Source organism: Bos mutus, chromosome 2 (assembly GCF_027580195.1).
Source record: "Bos mutus isolate GX-2022 chromosome 2, NWIPB_WYAK_1.1, whole genome shotgun sequence".
NCBI classification, from domain to species: Eukaryota; Metazoa; Chordata; class Mammalia; order Artiodactyla; family Bovidae; genus Bos; species Bos mutus.
In genome coordinates, this window is record NC_091618.1 from 22701714 (window position 1) to 22728724 (window position 27011).

The following is a 27011-nucleotide window of genomic DNA, read 5'->3' on the forward strand; positions in this document are numbered from 1 at the left end:
TCTGGGCCAAACCAGCGAACGCGGCCAGAGCGCCAGCCCTGCGAGGAACCTCCACATGGGGACGAGGGCGGCGGGCAGGCCCCGCCCGGAGCCCCGGGGCGGCGGACACAGCCCCGGGTGGCCAGCCGAGCCCGGGGGCGGCGCGGGTAGGAGCCGCCCCACGCGCGTCCCGCGCGGCCCCCGCTCCAGAGGCGCCGCCGCCGGGCCGGGGCCGCTCGCCGAGTTGGCCGCGCGCGCCCGGAGGAGCGCAGAGTTTGGAAAGTCGTCGCGAAGCTTCGGCGGAGAGCAGGGGGTGGGAGAGTGGGGGTGCTAGAGAGAAAAACCCGCCTCTTGCGAGTAGAGCGAGGAAGAGGGGGAAAGGCGCCGAGTTCCGCTTCCTGAACCGCGGTGGGTAGAGGAGGTCGGCGCGGGCCAGGCCGGCGGGACGCGCACTTCGGGCCCGCGACGGGCGATGGCCGGCGAGCGGACCCGCAGGTTCACCCGGAGCCTTCTGCGACCCGGGCAGGCGGCCGAGCTCCGGCACAGCGCCGCGTCCGCCGCCGCCGTGGCCGTCAGCAGCCGGCAGCAGCAGCGGGTGAGTGCCGCGCGCCCCCCGCGCCTTCCCCGCGCGCCCCGGGCGGCCGGGGACCCCGCTCCCGCAGCCGGGTCTCCGCGAGCCCCTGGGCGCCCCAGCCCCGGCCGCCCCCCGCTTCCCCTCCCCCGCAAGTCCTCCCCCAGCCTCCTTGCCCTGCGCCCCAACGCACCACCTCCGCGAGGCAGCGATACCGACGCTTGGGGACCGAGGGAGCGCGTCTGGGGACTGGGGACACTGCGAGGAGCGACCGCATGGACCGCAGAAACGCAGCGTGGGAGAGGATGTGCCTGGGTTGGAGGCGTGGGGGCGGTGAGGAGGTGACAGGAACGCATCGCGAGTCACACGGGTGATAGGTTGTGGGGTCCCAGAGCCTCGAGCGGTGGGCGAGTCTACGGAGGGGAACCCCTCGGTCCACAGGTCTGCGCGCCCCCTTCACCCCCGGTGTCTGGTGCGTCGGAGGGGAAAAGGCGATCGGAGGTCCTCTCCTGGGCTAAAACCTGGGAGCCTCACCTGAACGCTATCACAGAAACAAATGCACTTCTCACCCACCTCCCTCCACCGGGCAAAAACCCACAAACCGCTTGATGGGACTTCAGAAAGGGCTGAGGGAACCAGACTGGAGAAAATGTGGGTCATTAAGACGTGGGTCAGTGGTTTCTTGTATTTTTCTAAGATGTTCGTGGGGTTCTCCCGCCAAGATTGCTTTACTGGTTACTTCCTTATTGAAATGCCTTCTAAGAGAGCGGGGTGATTTCCGCGGGAAATCCCTGGGGCAGCCTCCAGCAATGCTCATCTGATTCCCAAATCATATCCATAGCTTCCCAGAGGTTCAGAAGTTCCAGTAGGTGTCACCCTCCAGGGTGGAAGTCTGAGGAAGAGAAAAAAAATAAATCTACTCTGGTGGGAAAGGGAGACGAGTGGCAACAGCCTTAAAGCAAGACTTGGGTTCAGCAGCCACACTCTTGGCTTGCCTCTCTGGACCGGAATCCCACTTTGTGGCTTCCATTTTTCTTTTTGCCAGGAAATATCATTAGGAATTAAACGGCTTCTTTTAAGAGTGTCAAAGAAAGTGTTACTCTTGCCAGTCACCCATGAGGAAGGAGCCAAGGGCTACCCAGAGCCGGTTCCCACAGCCAGGACTTTTCTTTAGAGCCATAGGTCTGAAAGTTAAACAGAACGGAAGCTAATTGCCTGGCAGAGGACTAGGCATCGGATGCCCAAGAGGGTGTCGGTGATTGGAGTGTGAAATGAGTAGGTGGCCATATCTTCTGTCTCTCTCTCTCTCTCTCTCTCTCTCTCTCTCTCTCTCTCACCACTCACTGGCTGCAGTCTGCCATTACCCAGAGGGAATTCAAGGCTTAGCAGAATAAGTGGGTGCCCTGATTCTGATATCAGCATGGACATTTTCAAGGCAGGAAGGATAAACCATCAAAAAGAACTCTTTTTTTTTCCCCTGAAAAGAAGGTTCAATTGGAGTAAGAAGTAGAGATAGTAATATCTTCCAGCATTCCTAGAGAATAATTTTTACTTTGAAATGATTATTCAGGATGGTGGCTTTGTCATTCTCCGCCATGTGCCTTTAAGATAACTTTGTTTTGCTATTGATTCATTTTACCAAATCTCAGTAATGATCTGGTAGAGAAATGCAGCGAACTAAGTAGCATTCAATTGGAATAAACAGCCTAAATGCTGTTTTTGATTTGGGTTTTGTTTTCAACTGGGTTCTCCTGGAGTTTTGTAGCACTTGACTTTCTCTAAAGAATATGTATCCTGGATACTTTTGTATGCAGACGCACACATTATTTTCTCCAAATTTACGTCAGATTTGAAATCCTAGGGAGTCTTGTCAAAATGAATAAGCTCAATGTCTTAAAAAGAGTTGGGGCAAGGGGTGATTCGCTGGCAGAGGCCTCCCTGCCTCCCTCAGCTCACTTCAGCACCGTGGCCAACACGCCTAAACAAGCTTTTGCCAAGACATTTCAAGGGATCTTGCACATCTAGTCAGGCAGTTTGGGCAGCGATTTTGGCAGCAGGAAGCCATGTGCTTGGCATCCATTCTATCAGTTCACTCTTTTTTTTTTCTTTTTTCAAGTGTCACGTTAATTTTTCCATCACTATACTTTAAATCTACATTGTACAAAGTGACCAGGAAGTGTGCATCCGTAATCGACCCACCTCTGAGGCTGTAACTTTCATACCAGTGTCTTCTTGGGCTCTTTTGATACTAAACCCGTTTCTCATTCCAGTGAATTGAGATGGGTTGATTCTCAGGAACCTTGTAAAAAGAAAACAAAGATATTGTACCATCTTTATTTAGTAATTTCATATTTGTTTCTTTCCCAGCAAATAACTACCTCATTGAAGTTAAAACTTCCAAACATAACTTATTAATAGTCTTCAAATTTTGCTCACATTGCTCAAGATGAAAATACTCTGCTAAATACAGAGAAGTTACAACAGCTTTAACAGTTAATTGTCTATAACATACACCAAGGTTTTTCCTAGACTAATTTTAAGGTGATCCGTTAGTATTCTTTATACAGGTGAAAAATGATCTTCAATTTTCTTGTCTTTTTATTTTTAATATAAAAGTTGGAAGGACCATCAATTTGCAAGTCACCACCATCAACTTTAAAAAAAAATAGTTGTCATCAGCAGATGGAGGTAAACAAGCTGAATTGCATAACTCTAGGAGGTAGGGGCCTTCAGTTTATATTCATGTATCCATAGCATGGACCTTCCCTAGTGGCTTTCACAGTAAAGAAGCCTCCTGCAATGTGGGAGACCTAGGTTCCATCCCCGGGTTGGGAAGATCCCCTGGAGGAGGGCTTGGCAACTCACTCCAGTATTCTTGCCTGGAGAATCCCCATGGACAGAAGAGCCTGGCAGGCTCCAGTCCATGGGGTCGCAAAGAGTCGGACATGACTGAGCTGCTAAGCACACATACGTGTGCGTAGAAGAATTCAGTGTTCTAACAGGAAAAAGAATTCGTCAAAAATAATTAACTCTTAAAGGGTGACAGGAAGATGATGCATTCTCTGAGTTGGCACCCAAACTCAAAGGGATTCTGTTAGGCAGAACATCCCTTTTGAACCTAAGACCCTGTAGCTGAACAACGCAGTGAAGATGAAGCCTAGCTTACATCGATCCACTTCCTTAAGACTCCTTGTGTTCCTTCAGGTCCTCAAATCCTAGTTGTCAGGGGAGAAAATGAATAGACTCAGGGAAGAAGATTACGGGCAGCCCACTCCAGTACCACAGGTAGAATTGTGTGTATTGGAGTAAGCTGTCATCTATTGAAAAAATATTTGAGAGACACTAGAAGGTCTTGGTGGAAAAAACCTGTCTTGCTGCTAGATTATAGAATACCCTTTATGAAATCTCTCTTTTGGGGACCAGAATCATCCAGAGTGTTATGGAGAGACTGCTGTAGACTTTGATAGGGGTAATAAGAGGTTATTATAAGAAGAGATGAGGTTGTCAGACAGACAAGGTTTTGGACTCTGTGTCCTATCCGCATAATAGAACAGGAAATCTTCAAACTGTGTTTGAATTATGGAAGGATGCTGAGTGAGGGCACTTACTAGGGGGCCTGCTTTTAGGCCAGTTGCTGAGAGAAATAGAGGTGGGTTCCAAGGCAAAGCTTGATTTCAGTTTTAACCCAAGACACTGCAGGAGCTCACACGCAGGCTGACTCCTGGTGAGGACCCACCTTATTCTACGTTCCTTTTAATATAATAGCGCAGTTATCTGCACTCTCAAGTTCATTGCAGCATTTTTCACAATAGCCAGAATATTCCATTGCAATGGATATGTAATACTCCATTGTGTATGTGGATACACACAAACACACACACATTATTTAACCTTATAAAAGAAATATCCTGCCATTTGTATAATTACATTAAGTGGAATAAGTCAGACACAGAAAGACAAATACTGCTTGAACTCATTTCTGTGTGGAATCTAGAATAGAAAAACTCATAGATGCAGAGAGAGTAGAACGGTGGTTGCTGGAGTGGGGAGAGGAGTGGAGGAAGAAATGAGAAGCTGGTCATCAAAGGGTACGGACTGCATGATAAATGAGTTCTGGGGCTCCAGTGTACAACTTCGTGACAGTAGTTGAAAATACCGTTTTGTACACTTGTCATATACTAAGAGAGAAGATCTTAACTCTTCCCAGCACACACACACATACAAAATGGTGACTATGTAGAGGTGATGGATAAGTCATTTAATTTCATTGTGGTGATCGTTTCACAATGCGTACGTACATCACAATGTCAAATTGTACTCCTTAAGTATATACAGTTTTTATTTGTCAAAGGTATCTCAGTGACATTGTCTAAAAGAAAAAAAGGAATAAGAACAATAAAGAACAGTTAGGAGCAAAATATACATTTTGAAAAAGTATATATTTCCTCCTTAGTTATCCTGAGATTATTTTTCATAGAAAACAAGTGAATCACAACTCATGCAGAAGCCAATCTCAGAATCAAGTGAAGCTGAAGTATTTTCCTGAACCCCCCATTTATGGTAGAGTCCAACAAAGCAAGCTTCTCTAGTGCAGAATCTCAGTTCAAAAATGATTAGGAATATTTCTCCCATGTCAGGACTAGAATCTCTTATTGTTTTGGTTGAATATACCTACTGTGTTGGCCTCAAAGTTGTGGTGCCATTAATTAGAGATTCTTTTTGATAAGAAGCTCTTCCTTTAAAATGTATAAAGGGATTTTACTTTCACATGAATTAGTTCATTTAGATAGCTTTCTACTGTTCATTAAGGGCTTCCCTGGTGGCTCAGATGGTAAAGAATCTGTCTGCAGTGCAGGAGACCAGGGTTCGATCCCTGGGTCGGGAAGATCCCCTGGAGAAGGTAATGGCAACCCGCTCTAGTATTCTTGCCTGGAGAATTCCACGGACAGAAGAGCCTGGTTGGCTACAGTGCAAATGGTCAGACACAACTGAGCGAGTAACACACACTGTTCATGAATTATAAACAAGATTGGTGCTCTTTTATCCATATATGTTCTATTTGATAGCAATTTAAGAGGAAAAAAAAATTAATTTCTGTTAACATCGCATCAGATCTGTCACTTTGAGAGATAGGGACTTTTATGTGTGGAACGCGATTGGTCAGAGTAATGGAAGGCTGAGTAACAGAGAGGGTAAGAGCCTGGCTTGTGTCAGATGGTGGGAAGGAAGTACAGAGGCTGGTGGAGGTTTATGCATGACTGCCTGTTAAGTCACTTGAGTCATGTCCGACTCTTTGTGATCCTATGGACTGTAGCCTGCCAGGCTCCTCTGTCTATCAGATTCTCTAGGCAAGAATACTGGAATGGGTTGCCGTGCACTCCTCCAGGGATCTTCCCGACCAAAGGATTGAACTCACGTCTCTCATGTCTCCTGCATTGGCAGGTGGGTTCTTTACCACTAGCGCCACCTGGGAAGTCCTGGTGGAGGTTTATCAAAAACCAAAAAATCATTTGGTCAGTTCTTGCTTAAAGCCTTTTACGTGGTTCCTCGATGGGAACATGTCACTTTGTTCACATGTATTCTTTAGGACCTTTATTCTGTTGTTACACAGAAATTTCTTTGCACCTTGTGCTTGAATTGTATCCAAATTTATTAACTTCTTTTAAAGAGGAAACATCCTGCCAGAAGAGATTGTACTTAATCAGTATGTTTTTTTCCCTCCCCACCCAGCCAGAAAGGCCAAGTGGTAAAGAATGGACAACATTAATTCAGTAATCTCCCAAATTCCATATCCAAACTTGGATTTGAGGCTTCCTAACTTCCTCTGTTCCCCAGTGATACTCCTTTTGATATTTTAGAGAGCTTTGAATAAGAAGCAGAACCTTTGACCTACTGAAGATCTCTGATTGAGAAGCAGTGAATATGTAACTGTGTTTACAGGGGCAGGAGGAATTCTTAGAAGGAAGAATGTCCTCCCCTCTAAACTTTGTGGTATTTAGGTAGTTGAGAGTAGGAAGGGTTTTAAGAAACTGAGTGGGAGATACTAGAGTTTCTGCAAAATCCCATGCTGGGAGTGAGAGTCAGTGAAAAGATGCAGGAAATGATAGTGAAGGAAAATGAAACACTTGTTTTACTGTCAGTGTCTAGAATGAAAGCAATATGCAAAGCACAAGCCTATTTGTTTGGCATTCCCTGCACCCTTGCTTTGTTTTCATTTTTTTCCACGGGATTCTTTACAACAAGCGTGTTTACATTTTAGCAGAAATCACAGGCTTTAGCAAAAATTCCAGTCCCACGTTTATAGTCTCAAATGAGGAAAGTCCCTTGCCTGGTGAAGAAGTCAACTCAAACTTAGCTGACAAGATCAAGGTTGAATGTTATTATTGACTGTATCAACTCATGTTTTTGACTTCTCGAGGGCATTGCACAAGGAGCAACAGTGGGCTCTAGAGAACTTCTGCATGGGTCAAAAAATGAAAGAATGAATAAACATTCTCACCTGTCTTTTTCTTTACAACCTTCTTCTCTAAGGCCTAACGTAAAAAAAGAGCAGTCATAAACGTTACATAATAAACCATTTGTTGAGAACCTACAAAATGCCTGACACAGCATTATGTGTTTTATTTAATTCTCAGAGCTATCCTATGAGGAAGTCATTATAGTTACAGATTACACAAGAGGCCATTGAGACACTAGGGTTAATAGGTTGCTCTGAGTTAAGTGACATGGAGCCTCTTTTGCATCCTGGATAACAACCAGTTTTGTAGCTGCTTCCAATAGCATCTCTGAGTTGGAAGACTCAAGGCGCTGACTTTGCCTTCTGATGGGCAGCTCAGCCTAAAGAAGAACTCTGTCCTTCCCTCTGGCATCACAGAGCAGCCACAGGTGTTCCCGTGAGTTTTCCTCTGAGACTAAAAGCCACAGCAGAGGCTCTTCCAGTTACCTGTATTAATAATCGACTCTCCCAAGGCAACCAGAGCTCAGTTATTAAATCCTTAAAATATGAACTCAGTCATCCCCATGCCATCTATCTGGCAAAGCCATAAACAAGTTGTGAAAGAGGGTGGGGTTACTTCTTCTCAAGTCCTCTTCTCTCCCAGGGCGGGCTGCTTCTCCATTCTCAGTCATTCCACCCAGTCCTGCAAGGGCCTGAAATTTTCCAGTGTATTGTGTGTCCTTGACGATGCGTATTTCCATTTGACTAGGTTGTGCTGAGAGTCTTTTGTCACATGCTATCGTGTTGGAAGGAGTGATTCTAAGTGTCTTACAAAGATTGGTGAAGACCGCAACAACCCAAAATATAGTAAAGAGGGAAAAATCAATATAAGCAACAACAACAAAAAGCCAGGTTAGGAAAGGGGGATGTAGTCAGGAGTAGGTCAGTGAAGTAGGATCAGTATATGAAACATATAACCATAGTCTTGCTAAAGGCACATCCTAGCGACCAAGTCAAAGAGGAAAACATGATTAGACGTGAGATTAAGAGAGCATTGAGATAAAAGAAAATAATTCACTCTAGACATGGTCAGGTTTTTTTTTTTTAATCTTCAAATAAGCACTTTATTATCAAATAGATCAACATCAGAACAAGATTTCTAATTCCAAAAGAAGTTTCTTCACATAGTATCATATTGTGAAATACATTAGGGGTCTGATGCTAAAGCCTACATCCTGTTCCAGTTTCTCATGCAGTTGGGTAACTTGATCTATAAAGTATAAATTCATCTCATTCTTAGTGGCACTTAGACATGGTCAGCTTTAACTGGACTGAGATTCCGAAAACAAGACAGTTCTTTTCTGTAATTGTTCACAAAGGACATCATGATGCTGTGATGGATCCTTCATTCCTTAGAATGTGCTCCAGGGCCAACAGCATTGGCATCGCCTGGATGTTAGAAATGCGCCCCATACTAGACCTATTGGATCAGAATATGGAATTTAACAAGATCCTCTGGTGATTTGTAAGCACACTGAAATTTGAGAAATGCACACACACACATAGCTACATGTTTAGACTATTTTTGCAGTGTATTGTCAGGTAAAGGCAATTGTGTGAGGGTCTAGTATAGTGCAGACCTATTATAACTCTTGGAAAGAGTCTCTTGAGGCAAAGATAAAGATAAGACCACCTAGGGATGAAAATGAGATTGAGTCATTGCTAAGTGACTTTAGAGAAATCCCTTGCTTATTTGCATTCTGTTTGCTTCTGTAGCTAACACCTTAATTGTAGAGTGAGATTAAGGAAAACACTCTATAACATACACGACAGAGTTGTGATTGGAGTCTATGAAAGTTCTCGTCTTGGTTAGAACACCAAAGTTGGGTCCCAGGGTAAGGCCGGTGTCACCCCACTCGCCAGAGAATTTGAAAGCAAAATCACTCTAACTCGAGTAGGACATGTAATGATAATTCCTTATTGTTTTTGTTTTGTTCTTTTTTTTATGTTGCCATCGTACTGAAACTTTTAGTTATTTGAAAATAAATGGTTATATCAGAAAATCTGACTGCTGGAATCAGAAAATGATGAACCTTTTTTTCTTTCAGTCATTGATTCTCAGAAAAAAAGATTTTTCTTGTTCATGGATGAATGTTCTAAGGATGGGATTCCATGGAGTTAAAGCCCTTGATATCTTCACAGGTTGTGATAAATGTGGTCCAGGAGCCCTGTGATTGCTTTCCTTCACCACCGTCTTGAGAGACCCTTTCCTCCTCACGACTGTCTAAGTTGAAGTTCCTTCATGCATTTTGAACAACTTGGCCAATTTGGGATTTGGTATAGGAAATATCAGATCCTATTGAGACTGAAGACCAGAATTCCAGCCCTGTCTCTGGGACTCTGCTTAGTCACTTCCCTTTTTGGAGTCTCAGTTTCCCCATCTGTGAAATTAGGGGACTAGATGAGAGGGTCCTTACATTTGCCGTTTCTCTGTCCTGGAGTTCTCATGGCTTCTTCTCATCCCTTGGGTTCTCGGCTGTCACCCACTCAGGAAATTCATCCCGAATTCCCAAATGCAAGCATCTTCTCCAGCTTCCTCCTAGTGGAGACGTCTCTCACCCATTACTGTGCTTCACTTTCCTCATTCTTGTTTCTCTTTTCCAACCTTTCTGCCTTCATATAAGTGCCATTGAGAGAAACGTGTATGTTTCACTACTTTTACACTATATTTATTATATAAAAATGGCTTCCCTGGTAACTCAGTTGGTAAAGAGTCTGTCTGCAATGAGGGAGACCCAGGTTTGATCCCTGAGTGGGAAGATCCCCTGGAGAAGGAAATGGCAACCCCTCCAGTATTTTTGCCTTGAGAATTCCATAGACAGAGGAGCCTGGTGGATTACAGTTCATAGGGTCACAAAGAGTCAGACACGACTGAGTGACTAACACTTTCACTTTATTATATGAAAATAAGGAGGGGGAAGTCTCCCTTCCCACTTCAAATGAACATTTAAGGAAAGTCAGGAGAGTGGGCTGGGTGTATACCAGTGAGGGATCACAGTGGAATTACGACTTCAAAACAAGGTTGTCAGTATCTGCTAAGGATGTTCCTGAGTCATCTTCTTCACGGTCTACTTGGCAAGTGGTGAAAATGCAATTATATAGAAATATAGTGACCACATCCTAAATGGCAGGTACTTGACATGTACAGTCTCTTTCAATCCTCATAACAACCACATGGGGAAGGATTGGTGTTTGTATTGTATAGATGAGGAAAGAGATGCTTGGAGATCAGAAACTTGCCCCAGATCTGGTAAATGACTGGTAAGTGAGGAATCCAGGAGTCACATGCAGGCAGTCTGACTCTGGGTCTGTATTCACCACGATAACTCCATTCTTCAGACTGGGTCCACCAGGCAGGCAAGCAGATCTCATTAAACATGCAGTTAGCATCCATGCGAGAGAGCAAAGAGAGAAAGGAAACCTCAGAGTACTAGCCATAGGAGGAGGTTTTGAAAAAGAGTTTCTGAACGAGAGAAGAGCTGCGGTTAAGAGAGAAGAGTTTGCTCTGATGAACAATTTTTCACTTATGACCTCTCACCAGAGCTGTATACTGAGAATGACACCAACTCTGGACACCGTCAGTGTAGTTCTTTCCCAAGAACGGGACTGGCACGGAGTGTGTTAAACTTTGCAAACAGTGGTCCCTTCATCTCTTGAAAGGGGCATCATTTGATTCTTCTCCTTCTGTGGAAATACATTTCTGGCAAGATAAGCATAGAGTAGTTGGATTGCCGCATGACATCTGTTACTTTGTCTTTTGTGGTCTTGATTTTAATGTTCATGTTTACAAAGGAGAGGGTTTTTTTTTTTTTCCTCCCCACTGAAATGAGATTTGTTCGCCTCTTGTCATTCACAGCAGCGTCAGTGGGCTGGAAAGAAAAGAAATGCTTGTGTTTGCTGGACTTGACATGCTGACCTACATTAAATGATGTAGAAATAATAAAATTTAATGAATGTGACCAAGTTAGTGGCAATAGAGCAAAACACTTGCCTTTGAAAACATTAATATTTTGCAATTGGATTTTGGTGGGAATGTCTGCCTCTGAGAATAGCAGAATTAATGGACCCAGATCATCAGAAGTTCCTTTAATTGTGCTGCTAAATGTGAGAATAGTCACTTTTCCTTATTCAATTTCAGCATAACTCCCTCTCCTGACATATAAAAGTAGGGAAGCGAGTCAGTTCTTTATGTTAAACACCCAAATGGTAGTTTAACAACAGGAGATAGAGGAGAGTCTATTGAAAAAGGTGAAACCGTTTGTGATGACCACAGTGAGCTTGTCTTCATGTAATTATTTTAGTAATTGCCAGTCTAAATGACTCATTAAGGCTGTCAAAATGACCAGTGCTGTTTGGGCTTTCAGATCACACATTCTATAAACAGAACACAGGCCTGAACATCTGACTTGGCAACAAGCAAACAAAAAACTTGACAAAATGTACTATTCAATGAAATATGATAATTAAGTTATTTTTGAACACTCGTTGTTTATTTGATTAGCTCTTAAAAGTCCCTTTGTCATACTCTTCAGAAGGAGAAAATGGGAATTAACTATAGCTGAGTAACCTTCACAAAAATGAAAGTGCTATCAGAGCTCAGTAACTTTTTTGAAGAAGAAAATTCAAATCTGGAGAACTAATATTTAAAATCATTTACATTCATGTTTTTTACATTATTTTAAAATCTGTCATTTATTCAAAAGAGGATTTTATTTTCCAATGTAAAGTGTTCCATTTTGATTTAAAGTAGGTCTACCTACATAGCTATAAAACTTCCCTGTGAAACTGCCAGTAATAAAATTTATTGGCATACCCATATGCACAGATAAGACTCTTTTAGGACCTTTCTGAGTGCTAACAGGGAAGGTTTATTTATTAACTTCCATTTTTTGAAGTCAAAAGCCATTATGTGGTTCCTAGTCAATCAATTTGAAAAATGTATCTTTTTATCATTAGGAAGCAGTGGTTTCCAGGCTGTGTAACCTTGGCTGTGTCTTTAAGCTTCTTTGGGTTTCAGTTTCCTTGTCTTTAAAATTAGAATGTTGGACAGTAGGAGCTTTAAAGATGCCTTCGTTCTATGATCTAGGGGGTTATTCTTCTTCTTAGGATGTTGAATAGAGGATTCATTGTTTTCATTTTAATAACAGTATTATTGATTAACATAGCTGATTTTAGCAACTGAAGGAATGACTCCAAATGACCTACAACCAAAGTTGTATTTCAGAGATGAAAATGGTAACATAAAGTGGTTATTTGAGGATGTGATGAAGGGAATAGCTGTTTATACACACAGAGGACGGGGATAGTAGCATCCGAATTGGCAGAGGGACAGGCAGCAGTGCCTGAGGGGGGCAAGACACGCTCCTCTGACCCGGTAAAGGCTCAGAAGCTAGCATGTCAACTCATTTCCCGTTTTCTGTTCCTGCAGAGAACAAAGGTAGGCTCCATCTGCTTTAGGATCATTTCTCTGGTTCCCATGCCCAGTCTTGGTAGCAGCTCTCTGGCTTCATGTCTATGCCCGCCTCCTTTTAGCACCCACGTGACTACCATATAGCCCAGGGTGGGGGGAGTTTGAGCCATCCCTCCATGCTCCACACCTTCTCCTTGCGATCAAAAAGCAGCCAGAACCTCTCTTTCCAGTTTCATCCTTGTCACCTCTTTCTCCCACCTGAGAGAGGTAATATGGGCTGTCCCTGCCCTGGTGTGATTTCCAGGGTGTTGAAAAGACAGCAAAGTTCTTCCTTCCCAGATCACTCTCTTAACAACTTAAACTCTTAACAAGATCCAGCCTATTTCATTCTGCAGTTAGAAGTCAACCTTAAAGACACAAGATGGTCATTGACTTGAATTCATGCCAAAGTGTAAATCCATTTCCCAGCGGGTATACCTCAGACAGTAAAGAATCTGCCTGCAATGCAGTAAACCTGGGTTCAATCCCTGAATCAGGAAGATCCCCTGGAGAAGGGGATGGCTACCCACTCTAGTATTCTTGCCTGGAGAATTTCATAGACAGAGGAGCCTGGCCATCTAGAGTCCATGGGGTCGCAAAGAGTCAGACACGACTGAGCAACTAACATCTCGCTTTTTTTTTTTTTTTTTCATACCTTGGAAAGAGGCTTTAGGGGAAAAGGGCATGAGAACGGGAGGCTTGTACCAGAAATAATGGTCCTTCATTTATTGGTAATTGGTAGTCTGACCTCTGGCATGTAAATACATGACAAATGTCCAGTTGCCTTCCCTGAACCAGGAGGATGAAGTATGGTTTTGCCTTCAAGTTTCCAAAACCCTGAGACATTTTCCAGGATAAGCTCTGTGGTTATTGTTTCTCTATTCCCAGGATAGCAAGATGTCTGGCATACATACAGTAGGTATTTACTAAATGTTTGTTAAATGTGAGAGAGAATGTCCCCCTTGGAGATGGCAGAAGTATAGATTAGGCTTGTGAAAGGGAACCTAAGTGCCTGGCTTGCAGTGAAGAAATTCTCAGGCGTGTTTGAGAAGAAATACTTTGGCGATAAAGTAGGGCATACTATATCTGCTGATAATCACAAATTGAATTGAAGTAACCTGAACAGAATTGAGGGTCTTTCCAGGTGGCTCTAATGGTAAAGAGCCTGCCTGCCAATGCTGGAGAGGTAAGAGACAGGGGTCCGATCCCTGGGTAGGGAAGATCCTCTGGAGGAGGGCATGGCAACCCACTCCAGTATTCTTGCCTGGAGAATGCCATGGACAGAGGAGCCTGGTGAACTACAGTCCATAGGGTCGCAGAGAGTGGGTCACAACTGAAGTGATTTAGCATGTATGCACTAACAGAATTGAATTCAAGATTCTCACCAAAGGCTATTTGAAGATTAAAAAAAAAATTAGAATGTCAGTTGGCGTGAGTAGATACTCTTGGTTAAGAAAGGCTCAGCCTAGCAGTTGTTCAGGCTGTTTCAATACCAGCTCCTCCCCTAAGGGCACCTTGGTGACACACACAGAGCTCACTCTTTGGCCAGGGGTGTCATCATTCCTTCGGATGCTGTTAGCTGTCACGAGGCCGGGACAGAATAAAACTCTGGGCGGGTTGCAGAAAATGATTGATTAAACCGCAGGAAGTGTGGGCAACGAGTTTTGACAGCAGTCCGATCCCAGTGCCGTGATGGAGTGCGGTTTATGTTTTCAAGAAAACTCATCATAAATCAGCAGACTGTTCGATTCTATCAGCGAATGTGAGTGCTATTTTAATTCTTTAGAACTCCGCTTCTTCTCTTTAGGTCAAGGAGCATTCCTGATGCTGTTTCCGAGGGTTGTAATAACTGTGCTCTGTATTTTCTTTTTAATTCCAATTTTCATTGAGTAGTCTCTTTTTACAGCTCTGCTTTGAAAACTTTTATTAAATTAATAACTCAAATATAAAAAATAATGGAGATAAAAAAAAACAATTTCTTTTTTTTGTTTTGCACCACCCACTGGCAACGGATTTCAGTGTGTTTATTTGAAACATTTGTCTGCTCACAAATATATTCTTTGACACATGTTTAAGCTAATGTTGAATATTTAAATGTTTAATGTGTGATTCAAGCTAAATTTTGTCCTGAGAATCCTTTCTTCTGGGTGTGTATGTATAGCAACTCCCCATGAAATGTATGTTGGGAATAAAAAAAGAGACACATTTCTTGGTGTCCTACCATCATAAACAGACCTAGAGGAACACTTAGGTCTAAAATAGATCAGGAAGTTGAGTCACAGGGAGGTTTTAAGTGGACATGGTCAGGGTGACAGCATGGCTGATGGTCTCAAACCCATTGCTTTTTCTCCCTCAGCCCAAGGCACCATTAGCAGGCAGAAGTATAATTTAATGTCATAAAATGAAAGTCTAGAATTTTACTCATAGTTCCATGGGTCTTTCCGGTAAAAGTGAATAAGCCTTAAGCCCAATAGAACACTGCTTTCAAAGGAGTTTAAAGAGTAAACATTCACTGAACCTGAGTGTGCACACGTGGCTTACTTTCTGAACATGTGACGTGGATGTTACCTGTTGCTGCTGAGACTCTGTGACCTGTGTTTGGCAGCAGGTTGAAGTTATGTGCCTCTGATTTGTGAGGGCAGAGAAGGGTGTGGTTGTGTCTTTGGGCTTGTGTCATTCCTGGAAGCTGACACGATGCGTTTTGTCACCACCTAGAGTGATCTGAATGGTGACTTGTGACAGTCTGGGCATCTGTGGCTTTGTGGAGACCCAACCCTGTCACTAGATTTCTACTGCTGCCATGACAAAATTGTTACAAACTTGTGGCTTAAAGAACACAGATGTATTATCTCCCTGCAGTGTGGGTAGGAAGACTTCCCTGGTGGCTCAGATGGTTCAGAAACCGCCTGTCATGCAGGAGACACAAGTTCAATCCCTACTTTGGGACGATCTCCTGGAGAAGGGCATGGCAACCCACTCCAGTATTCTTGCCTAGAGAATCCCATGAACAGAGGAGCCTGGAGGCTACAGTGCATGGGGTTGCAGAGAGTCGGACACAAGTGAGCAACTAACACACACACACACACACACACACACACACACAAAATAAATAGGGTAGGATGTCCACAGAGGTCTCTCCAGGCTAAAAGCAAGGTGTCCAAAGCGCTGCATCTTTTTCCACAGGCCGGAGGGCAAAAGTGTTTCCTGCTCATGCAGGTGGTTGGCAGAATTTCTTGTGGCTGTAGGGTCAAGGTGCCTGTTTTCTTGCTGGCTATAAACTGAGGGTCATTTCCAGCTCCTAGAGGCCAACACATTCCTTGGCCATGGCCCCCTCTTCCATCTTCAAATCCAGCAATGGTGGATCAAGTCCCGCACATACCACATCTCTCTGACTCATTCTTCTGTTTTCTTTCTTGCTGTGAAGGACTCGTGCGATTACTTTGAGCCCCCCGGATAATGGAGGATCACCTCCCCATCTCAGTGTCCTTAACCTTGATCACATTTGCAAAGTCCCCTTTTCTAGGAAAACTGACATATTCCTGGGTTCTGGGGTTGTTGTTCAGTCACTCAGTTTTGTCCAAGTCTTTGTGACTGCATGAATTGCAGCATGCCAGGCTTCCCTGTCCTTCACCATCTTCCGGAGCTTGCTCAGACTCATGTCCATGGAGTCAGTGATGCCATCCAAGCATCTCATCCTCTGTTGTCCCCTTCTCCTCCTGCTTTCAATCTTACCTAGAATCAAGGTCTTAGGAGGCAGACATCTTTGGGGAGCCTATCACAAATACGTTTAGAAGAATTATTAAAAGGACACATTTCTCCCCAAGTACTGTTTTCTGATCCTAACACAAAGAGGATGAAACAGTCTTTTGTAAAAGACTTCACTTCCAGACATGGACCTTTTCTATTTGAATGGTGTTGGTTAGGTAATAAGCCATAGCTTTTCTCCTTGTAAAATAAGGAAACGCAAAATTCTCACCAGGGTCAAATGATAACATGCCTTAGAATTTTTAAAGCTACTTTCATGTGCATTGCCGTAATTGTCATCCATCTAAGGAAATATTGCTCATTTGTCTTCGTGCTCATCTGCGTAGGAACAGGCGTCTTGGAATGAGGATCACTGTGACTCAGTTGATGACAGACAATCCCCAAACGTGGCTGTAGGGGGCCTCCTCTGGGCATTCAAGGGACTCTGAACCCTGTTGGAGTTCAATTTAGGACCTAGTCTCTGACCAGGCCTCATGATTTTATGTGAAAGTCACTTTGATCCATGATAGATCTCACACCTACCAGACCTTGAACTTCCTTCTCCATGTTTTCTTTAGTATCATGTATTGAGGAGCCTGCTGGACAGGAGCAGAAACTCTGTGCATCAGTTCCCAACAAGCTGTCTACAGTTTCGTGTATAGGACTCAATAACTATTAGTCAGAAAGACAGGCTGAAACTACCTTTTATCATTTTACCTAATGGCTAAAAGAACCATTTAACACAGTCAATTTTATTCAAAATGATACCTTTGATTCATTAATAAGCAGAGCCTTGGTATAGTTTTGGTCATGGAAGAGTGGATCAGGAATTCCTCAGTATGTGTTCAGTTCACAGACTACCTCCAGCGGAAATGGACCACTTCATGTTGAGGTTCACCAGGGGTCTAGCCTTACTCCTTCTTCTCTTGGCCTCTCCCTCAAAACCTCCGTCTGTGGTTCATCTTGCCCCATAGATTCAACAGTTCACCCAGGCACTGATGTTTCCATCTCTGCCTCCACTTCATGCTCTGTATCTGAGCCCTATGCATTGATGCTTCTATTCTGGGGTCCCTGAGTTACTTCAAACTCGACAGGATCCATATCTAACACATTTATCCTCCCCTCATAAATCTGTTCTTTTTCCCCCAAGTTTCACATCCCAGTTGATCCTTTAATCTCAAATTGAAACCATGCTGAACTCTTTCCATTCCCTGCCACCCCGTGGGGGATTATGGTCCATTGCGGACAACTCTGCCTCCTAAATATTTCAAGCTTCTCCCTGACCTTACTAATCCAGGTAAGTCACTCATGATTTCTTATCCAGATTATCTTTTTCAATGTTCTTGAAGGTTTTGGTTTTTTCCCCCGCCACCCCCCCAACATTCTTACTACTTCCCTTCTCTGTCTCCCTTTGTCTCTTCCACACTTTGTCTCCCTTATGTGTTGAGCACCGAATTCTGATCATGATGCATTTCTTCCTGAGTGTCCTCATGCTCTTGATGACTGCCTCAAGGGATTAAATCCCACTTGGTTCCAACCTGTCTTTCCAGCCTCATTTTCTAGAAGACTCTTTCCTCTCTGCACACTACAGCCACTTAAGGTTCTGGGAATTTCCCAAGGATGCCATGCATTTTTATGCCACCAGCTGCTCTTCTTTCTCTTCTTGTTCAGCCCCACTTGCCTTTCATGACCAACTCATGCTTTTCTTCACCTGTTACCCTCCCCTGAGTCCATAGACAGCCGGTCCCTTCCTCTTCTGTGTTTCCATAGCACTTCTTAAATATGTGAATTTGTTTTCATTGTAATGGTTTAATTATTGTCTCATCAGACAGTTATAATTTTATTATAATGTAATAAATGATTCTTGGTTAGATGGATAAAGAGGTATCTGTGCATACTGACAGCTCTTTTAAATGTTCTAACCACTCCATGTCCTTTAAAAGGAAAATGCACTACAAATATTGTCTTGCAACAGAAGCAGTGAGGCATTATCTTCCTCTTCCTTACTTAGATGCTTAAATATTACCTAGCTTTGGAAATAATAGCCCAGCATTCAGTCCAGTACTTCTGAAAAAATGAAACAGGTTCAGAGATTTTTTTAAAGGATCCATTTTAATTATTGCCTTTCAGTGAATGGTTGTGACTGCGAGGAAAAATTGCATTTTATGTCTGCTATTTCTTTATTTTTCAAAGTGCACACTCTATCATTTCTCATTGGAATTTTTAGCTCCTTGAACATTTCTAACATTTTAAATATTTTTTATCATTGCAGTGAGTTAAAATAAATTGTACATTAAATTTTTTATGAATTATCCAGTTTACTGGAGGAAATAATGGAGACTTTAAATTGCCCCAGTGCTAACATTGAAAATCTTCAGTGTGACAGTTCCAGACCCCAGCCTTCTCTTGCTGCCTGGGTCAAAGCAGGGTGCCTGGTGTGCAAAACACATCTGGCCAAGCATGGCCTTCATTGGTCATTCCCAGTCCAGAATGCTCTTTTCTCCTCATCCGTCATTTCCTCCAGGAATCCTTCCCTTATCTCCAGCCAAACCCTCATAAGCTTGAATTGTACTGGGTACCCACCTCCTGTGGCACATACTGGTTTCCTGGTTATAAACTGAAATGCTTCATATATAAAAAGAATATCTAGAACATATGTTTACTCCTGGAAGACTACAAATGAAAGTATTGATAGTGAAATGCTACAAGCAGCACCTTCAGAGGCCTCCATCTGCCTTTGCTCCCCCTAAGCTCCTCCTTCCTGAGAAGCAGTCACTAAACAAAATATGCCCATTATTCATTCTCCTGCTTTGTTTTTCTTTTTACTTTTTTTTTAATTTTTAACAGTGCATAGATTTATAAAAAGTATATAAACTAGTGGAAAGAATCTCATATACCGTTTTCACCTAGATTCCCCAAATGTTAACATCTTACCACACTTAAAACTATTTTTTTCTCTCCCCCAAGCTCTTTTTGTCTCTCTCTATCTCTTTAACACATACACACATAAATACACACACAGTTTTGTTTGAGAATAGACTGCATGCATCATGCCCTTTTATCACAAAATACTACTTCAGGTATATTTCTTAAAGCAGTTCTCTTTGGTACCTATACTATAATGATAAAAATCAAGAAATTAACACTGGTGTAAATATAGTCTAATTCCATCCCTGGATCAGGAAGATCCCTTGGATCTTCCTACTCCCTGAAGTAGGAAATGGCATCCCACTCCAGTATTCTTGCCTAAAGAATTCCATGAACAGAGGAGCCTGGAGGCCTACAGTCCATGGGGTTGCAAAGAATTGGACCTGACTGTGTGACATACACACATAGACTTTATTAGGATTTTGCCGATTGACTCACCATTTCTTTTTCTGGTCCAGGATCCAAGGATGGCATTACATTCTGTCACCTCTCTTTAGTCTTCTTCCATCTGGAACAGTTTCAGTTTCTCAGTCATTCTGTTTTTCTTGACCTTGACACTTTGAAAAGCACAGTTCCACTGCTCTGTAGAATGGCCGTCAGTCTGGTTTTAGACAGATGCATTCTCGTGATTAGAATCAAGCTCTGTTGGGCAGGTATGTAGCAGAAGCCATGGGGCATCTTCAGTGCAAGCCTGGGAGTGGGGGGTGGGGGGGAGTGGTGTCAGTTTTCCCATTGCTGGTCAGTTAGCTATGATGGTGTCTGCCAGGTTTGTCCTCTAAAGTTACTAGGGCTGTGCCTTATTCAGCTTGGGCTGCTATAACAAAATACCATAGACTAGGGGACTTAAGCAACAAACATTTATTTCTTACAGTTATGGAGGTTGGGAAGCCAAAGATCAAGGCACAGGCAGATCTAGTGTCTTATGAAGCTTCTCTTTCACCTCCAGGACCTAAATTTCTCCCAGAGGCCCCATCCACAAATACTATCACGTTGGAAGACTAGGGTTTCAACATAAAGAATTGGAGGCAGGGGACACAAGCATTCAGCCCATAGCAGTTCCCTCTGTAATTAACCAGTAGCTTATAGGGAGACCTCTGAGACTCCCCTGATTCTCCTTATACATTAGCCATTGTCTTAGCATTTGCAGTTGATATTTTCCTAAAGCAGTTACTGCTGTGAATGGACATTTAGGTTATTTCTAATTTTCCTTCTGTTTGCTATCTTAAGTCTCCTGATACACAAATGCAGGAACTTCTCCAGGGCACACCTTCTTCAACTTTAGCAATGCTGCCATATCATCTCCAAAAAGACCATATCACTTTCTACTCTCACACATACTTCCTAAACTTACTGTCAAAACTTTTTGATCTTTGTTGGTTTTCTGTGTGTCGCATGACATCTGACCTTGCTGATTTCATTTGCATTTCTCTGTTCACAAAGTAGAACATCTTTTTATCTATTTACGGACTATACTTGTTTCCTTTACGTGCTGACAATTTAGCATATATTTGTGAGACTTGCATTTAACATCAGCAAGTGTTCCAGACATTAATGATAGGACGATTATTTGAAATTATTTTATAGAGGAAATTTTTTGAATTTAAGTTGCATTTTGAAGTTTTCAAAGCTGTTTTCAAAACTATGCTGGTAATTAGGATCAGTCCGCTTCCATCATCAAGTTCATGGACTTCATTATTCGGTACATAAATGTCCTGTATACAATTCTCATAATGAAATTCACAACAATAAATGCAAGCAGGTGTCTCTATTTAAGAAAATTCCATGTATTTGAACTTTTGCCCAAATCTAGGGATAGAAAGGCTTTTGGGCCACAGAGTTTCCTGGCCTCAAGCATCTCTTATGCAAATGTTTTGTTTTAATCAAACAGAAATCCTCAGCATAGAAATGTCTTACTCATTCCCTTTGACTTGTATTCAGTCTTAGTAAATGCCCAGCCTGAAGTCTCAAATTTTTCCAAGCACAAATTCTAGTAGTAATATATAGTTTCTATATTAGAATGTTCCTTTTGACTTTCAGTTTATGTTAAATTCTACACTTGCATGACAATGTGTGTAGGGATGACAGAGGATGAGATGGTTGGTTGGCATCACTGACTCAATGGACATGAGTTTGAGTAAACTCCGGAAGTTGGTGATGGACAGGGAGGCCTGGTGTGCTGCAGTCCGTGGGGTTCCAAAGAGTCAGACACGACTGAGCGACTGAACTGAACTGATGACAATGTGTGGCTGTGCAAGTGAGATTGATATAAAAGAAGAGTTGTTTTTACTGCCACAAGGCTGCTATCAATCAGGACTGTTACGTGGAGCTGGGTGTGGGAACCCAATGGTATAGGTTCTTGCTGGCAAACTTAAACCTTTAAGTAATAAGTGAAGGGTCACCTAAGGGCAGAAATGGAGCTGGCAGTTCACTCTGACCAGCCAGAGAAATGGGCTGAGTGGTTAAGTAACTTACTCAAGATTACACAGTTTTAAATGGTAAAAGAGAGTTCATAATCTTAGCCACTGTGTTGTAAATACTGTGCATGTATGGATATTACAACATTATACATTTTAGAGCATAATGGTAAAAATATAAAATTAGGAAAATACCATTTTGGATATTATTTGAGTGGAGACTCCAACCTGATTTGTGTCCTTTTGTCACTAAATGGAAAGGCAGTTTCTGTAAAAGTTCTTTAAAATAACTTATTGATATGAAAATATGTATAACTTTGTTCAGTTCAGTTCAGTCACTCAGTCATGTCTGACTCTTTGTGACCCCATGGACTACAGCACTCCAGGCCTCCCTGTCCATCACCAACTCCTGGAGTTTACTCAAACTCATGTCGATCAAGTCGGTGATGCCATCCAACCATCTCATCCTCTGTCATCCCCTTCTTCTCTCACCTTCAATCTTTCCCAGCATCAGGGTCTTTTCAGATGAGTCAGCTCTTCTCATCGGGTGACCAAAGTATTGGAGTTTCAGCTTCAACATCAGTCCTTCCAATGAACATTCAGGACTGATTTCCTTTAGGATGGATTGGTTGGATGTCCTTGCACTCCAAAGGACTCTCAAGAGTCTTCTCCAACACCACCGTTTGTAGAACATCCTAAATTATTTCATGTCTGGGTCCCATCTTCATGTTATGCAGTGAACTTCCAGCTGACTTGAGTTTCCAAAGTGAACCCTCCAGTGTTGTTCTGCTGACATGACAGTTTATATCTAGGAGTGGCCTTGAGATTCTTGAAGAACACAGACACTCAAATTCGTATGTCTTGGAGAAGAGCTGGGAGAGAAATAAAACAAACAAACAAAACAATAACAAGCAACCCTCTGACTCTTTCTTCTACCATCTATCCCAGCTGAATTAGGAAATCAAACTTCAAATTCAGAAAAGCTGAAATCTGCCAATATATATCATCATGTACAGGAAGAAGTAACCTGCTGCAAGTATTTGATGTGCAAACCACACCATAGAATAGAATGAAGCTGCACCCTATGGGGTGCAAAAGCTTCAGGGATAAATCCTCCCCTGAGTTTCTTTTTCCTATGTTTCTCCCACCTCCATAACATGTTTTAAACAAGTACACTTCATGTAAATAAATAGAGTAGTTTGGAATGAGGAAATAGTCATAAAGGGGCATCCTGAGTGAATAGGTCAGGCTATAGATTGAGATGAGGAGGCATTTGTATTTGCATAGCTTTCGCAGAAATGAAAGATTGATGGACTGATGATTTATCCACTGTTTAACCAACTGTATAATACTCTTGTCACGTTCTCTGATGGACATGGCATACACTGCTGAATACAACATTTAGGATTCCTGCCATTTATGGTTCTTGTCACTTTAGCTCTTCAGCACAAGACAGAGTTCTTCAACTGCCCTCGTATATAGCAAACTTCCTTGATTTTCTCTCAGCTCTCCCCTAGAGTACAGTTCCTGAAACAAATTGCTGATTGTTTCATCTTTGCAAGATGTGTTTAAAGCCAGTGGGTATAAACAATATATATCTGTGTCACATATGCGTTCCATCACGTTTATGGAGTCGTCTTCATACAATTGCATGAGGGGTGTATATGTGTTTGAAACCCAAGATCCTTGGGAATGTAAATGAATTTAATATTCTTTAATAGGAAGAAATGCTCTAGTGTGTTTTAGAAATTAGATTGCTGAAGATGGAGATTGTCCTAAGTGATAGCAAATGTTTCATTCATCTCATGTTGAAGTGCTTGCAAGACATTTTTAGAAAATGACATCATTTTATGATTGCCATCAGCTTAATTGTCCTTTGGAATCTTAAGATAGCTACCTCTACTCAGAGGAGAGAAACCCTGCAAAACCCATTGTAGACATCAATGTCACTTCTGTTCATCCAAATAATGTAATAAAGTTTGATTTTTGGAGAACAGTTATAATAAAGCAAAGTATAGGGGAAAGTTGCTTCTAAAATATTATGCTGCTGAGTTAAGTTGTTTGGCAGGAAAAAAAATCCTTTGTGATTAGCTCATGATTTCTCCACTGCTTTGCCAATATGTTCACCATCTTGTTGCAACTCCTCTGTTCTGCTCTATAGAATACATTGACCACAGAGGAACATAAATGTATGTCCTATTCTCAATAAAATGTTAAGGATGTACAGTTAGAATTGTTATGGCTCCCCTTTTAAATATTTGGCATGCTTTAATATTGATATCAAGACTATCCACTTATGAATCCTTACCAATATGAGGGTGATAGAACAGGGGAGCAATATAGTGTTGTATTATTGACAGTCTGAAATTATGAAAAGACATAGAGGTAAGTGGTCTGCCTATATGGACAAATAGTTATGTTTATGTTGAGTCCATATCTCTGACTGAGCTAGATTCACAAGGAATTAGGCACAAGTACAACATATGGATGGCAGATACGCTCGTAATCGACACCCGTGTCTTCAGGGCTTCAGTTTGTTGGTTTAGATTTGTCAATTGGTCACATCGCTTGACTGAAAGCATGGGAACTTACCTAAATTATACTTATATTTTGGCTGCCGATCCTCATCGTAATGATCGTGAAATCAGTAGACCATGCTTTGCAGAATGAGAGCTGAACATTAAACACTTTCAATCTTTTTTCCACTCTCACATTCCACCCTGATACGCAAGCCAGAGCTCATGGTTGTGTTTGCTGAGGCGCTCTCAGAGATGAGAGGACGAAACCCTCCACTTCAGAATGGAAGATCTGGCAGCAGAAGAATGTGGATCAAGCCTCTGTGTTTGACAGAAAATAGTAGGCATTGAACAGCTGGAGCCAAATGGAAGCCAGGAGAGAGTAGACGCCAGGAGTAGCAAAAATGGGTTTAAAGAAGAAAACCAGGCAGGAGCATGGGACACTGAAGTGGGGTTGGCTTGAGGATTTGTATCTCAGCCAGGAAAAAAAATTAAACCACACTCTCTTGAGCTTTGAAGTTGCCAACCCCCAAATTCACAGTTGTCTTCTTTTTTGTTAACCATGAGACTCTGCTCTAGTTCTTGGAAACCCAGAGCGTGTATTAGTTGGGGAGTGTGGTATTTCTCCACATCCATTCAGGAAACTACCACATCGTGTGGTCAGGGTGACAGCCTTTGCTCATTCAAAATCCCACACACCGGAACAGAGGTCCTGAGGGTATGGAGGGCTGCACAGGCACAAAACCTAATCAGCAACATGTCAGATGATTGGTCTCCACTGTGGCCCAACCGGTAGGACTATTTCCTGTCTTAGATTATTACTTAAGTGCTCTTAACAGTTCAAAAGGGAAGGTTTAGAAAATGGCAGCCACTCAGAATTACATTGTTGCTAATGGGTAGCAGAGCTTTACATACATTTACATGAGAACTTGGAAAGACCTAGAATCCCCCAGTTTCTGCTGCAACTTGGTGCTCTTCCATGAAACCAGCTGAATCCACTGACCTAGGGAAAGAATGATGGTTAAGATGAAATATACATTGCTCACTTCACAGGCCCCTGATTCAGTCCTGCAAGGAATAGCAGCTTACTCCACACCAGTCCCCGGCTCTGTGCTTCTCCCCTCCAGCTGCTCAGACCCAGAGATAAACAGTTTAGTCCCCATGATCGCTATGACACACAGAAGAGAATAGAGGAGACTGAGTGTTTTGTTAAAAATCATGGTTATCAAAAAGTCTTCCTCATACACTGTTTTTCTTAGAAAATGTCTGAATCCAGCACTTGGAAAGCAAGTTGTCACCTCTGTAAAATATTCCTCAAACCTTACTTTCTGTAGAAGATTCAGTCGAACATGAGATGCGGCATAGCTCTCACCTAGGGGCCACCCCACCATGACCGTGAGTGCATTATTCCAACAGAGTAGCTAAGGAGGAGGGGCCGGCTGTGGGACCTGGCAACCAGACAGTGGCCTCTGTTTTCTGCTGGCAGGGTTAAGGAAGAACAGATGCAATTATAAATAGAATTAGAGCCCAAACCAGGATTCCTTGGAAAACTCAGTCAACACAAGGTTTCGTTTGATTCAATTTTCTAGATGATTTCATCAATGATTAGCCTAACTTTGTTAGTAGACATCTAACAGGAAAGCCAGCTTAAACATATTCAGTAAAGCCAGCATTTCCTTTTTGCTTTTCTTTGAGTGGGAAGTGTATCTCCAGTTACTGGCTTCTTTGGGTAGGCAGTGCTATCTGCATCTTTTTTTTTTTTTTTGACAAAGGAGAAAAAAAAATCACTTAGAAAGTCTGGAAATCTGAAAGAAAATGGACAAGCTGGAGATGTAATGCTGAATAATTACTTTAGATGTTTTATCCAAATGGTATACAGGCCAGACTGCTGAATCAGTCTGTCAGCCTGACACTCTCTCACTCCATGCTAAGTCGCTTCAGTCATGTCCGACTCAGTGCGATCCCATGGCTGTAGCCCGCCAGGGTCCTCTGTCTGTGAGATTCTTCAGGCAAGAACGCTGAAGGGGGCTTCTGTGCCTTCCTCTGGGGGGTCTTCCCCACCCAGAGATCGAACCCGTGTCTCTTACGCCTTCTGCATTGGCAGGCAGGTTCTTTAACACTCTCATCGCCATTTTATTTCTACTTCTTTCCATGTAACTTGTAGCTCTTTGCATGAACAGTGAGACTTGTTTCTGTGGCCAGTCTGTCTTCAGGCATAAAAGTTGGGTGGTTAATTCCATCCTACACTGATCTTTTTGACTGACTCATAATGAACAACCTTTGCAAATACATTTCATAACCAAAAGTTGGACTGGATAATTCAGCCACTCTTGCCATTTCCTAAAAGTGAAATTATTGGATAACAGTTTTGGTTAAGAAATCCTTTCAAAAATTTTTCTGGGTTTAAATTTTAGTTTTCTTTGGACTGTAGCTTAGAAAGTTAAAAATATATTTAAGTTAAAAAAATATTCTGGGGAAAGAATGTACACTTAAATAATAGCATCACTTAGTTTTTAATAATGTATTTACCTTCTTGCTCATATCAATCAACATTAAACTATCTCTTTTAGCCAAAAGTTTCTATACAAATGCAAATTACGATATGTTTAAAATGACCCATGATTCGAGTATTAAGTCTGAGAACTTGTCTATGTAGTGTGTTGTTGTTGTTCAGTTGCTAAGTTGTGTTGACTCTTTGCAACCCCATGGGCTGAAGCAGACCAGGCTTCCCTGTCCTTCACTATCTCCCGGGGTTTGCTCAAACTCATGTCCATTGAATTGGTGATGCCATCCAACCATCTCATCCTCTGTCATCACCTTCTCCTCCTGCCCTCAATCTTTAAAACCCAGCATCAGTATCTTTTCCAATGAGTTATCTCTTCACATCAGATGGCCAAAATATTGGAGCTTCAGC

At 42.5% G+C, this 27011-nt stretch overlaps 1 protein-coding gene across 2 annotated transcripts in view; it reads left to right on the top strand.

The window, feature by feature from the left end:
• Positions 1-357: 357 nt before the first annotated feature.
• The window catches only part of DOCK10 (dedicator of cytokinesis 10), a 304771-nt gene continuing 278117 nt past the window's right edge, over positions 358-27011 (top strand). The window contains exon 1 of one of the 2 annotated variants that reach the window (XM_070385816.1): positions 358-574. In XM_070385816.1, the coding sequence (XP_070241917.1) occupies positions 452-574 (123 nt within the window). In that variant the 5' untranslated portion in view covers positions 358-451. The remainder of the gene's footprint in view (positions 575-27011) is intronic. The other variant, XM_070385833.1, reaches the window with a different exon arrangement.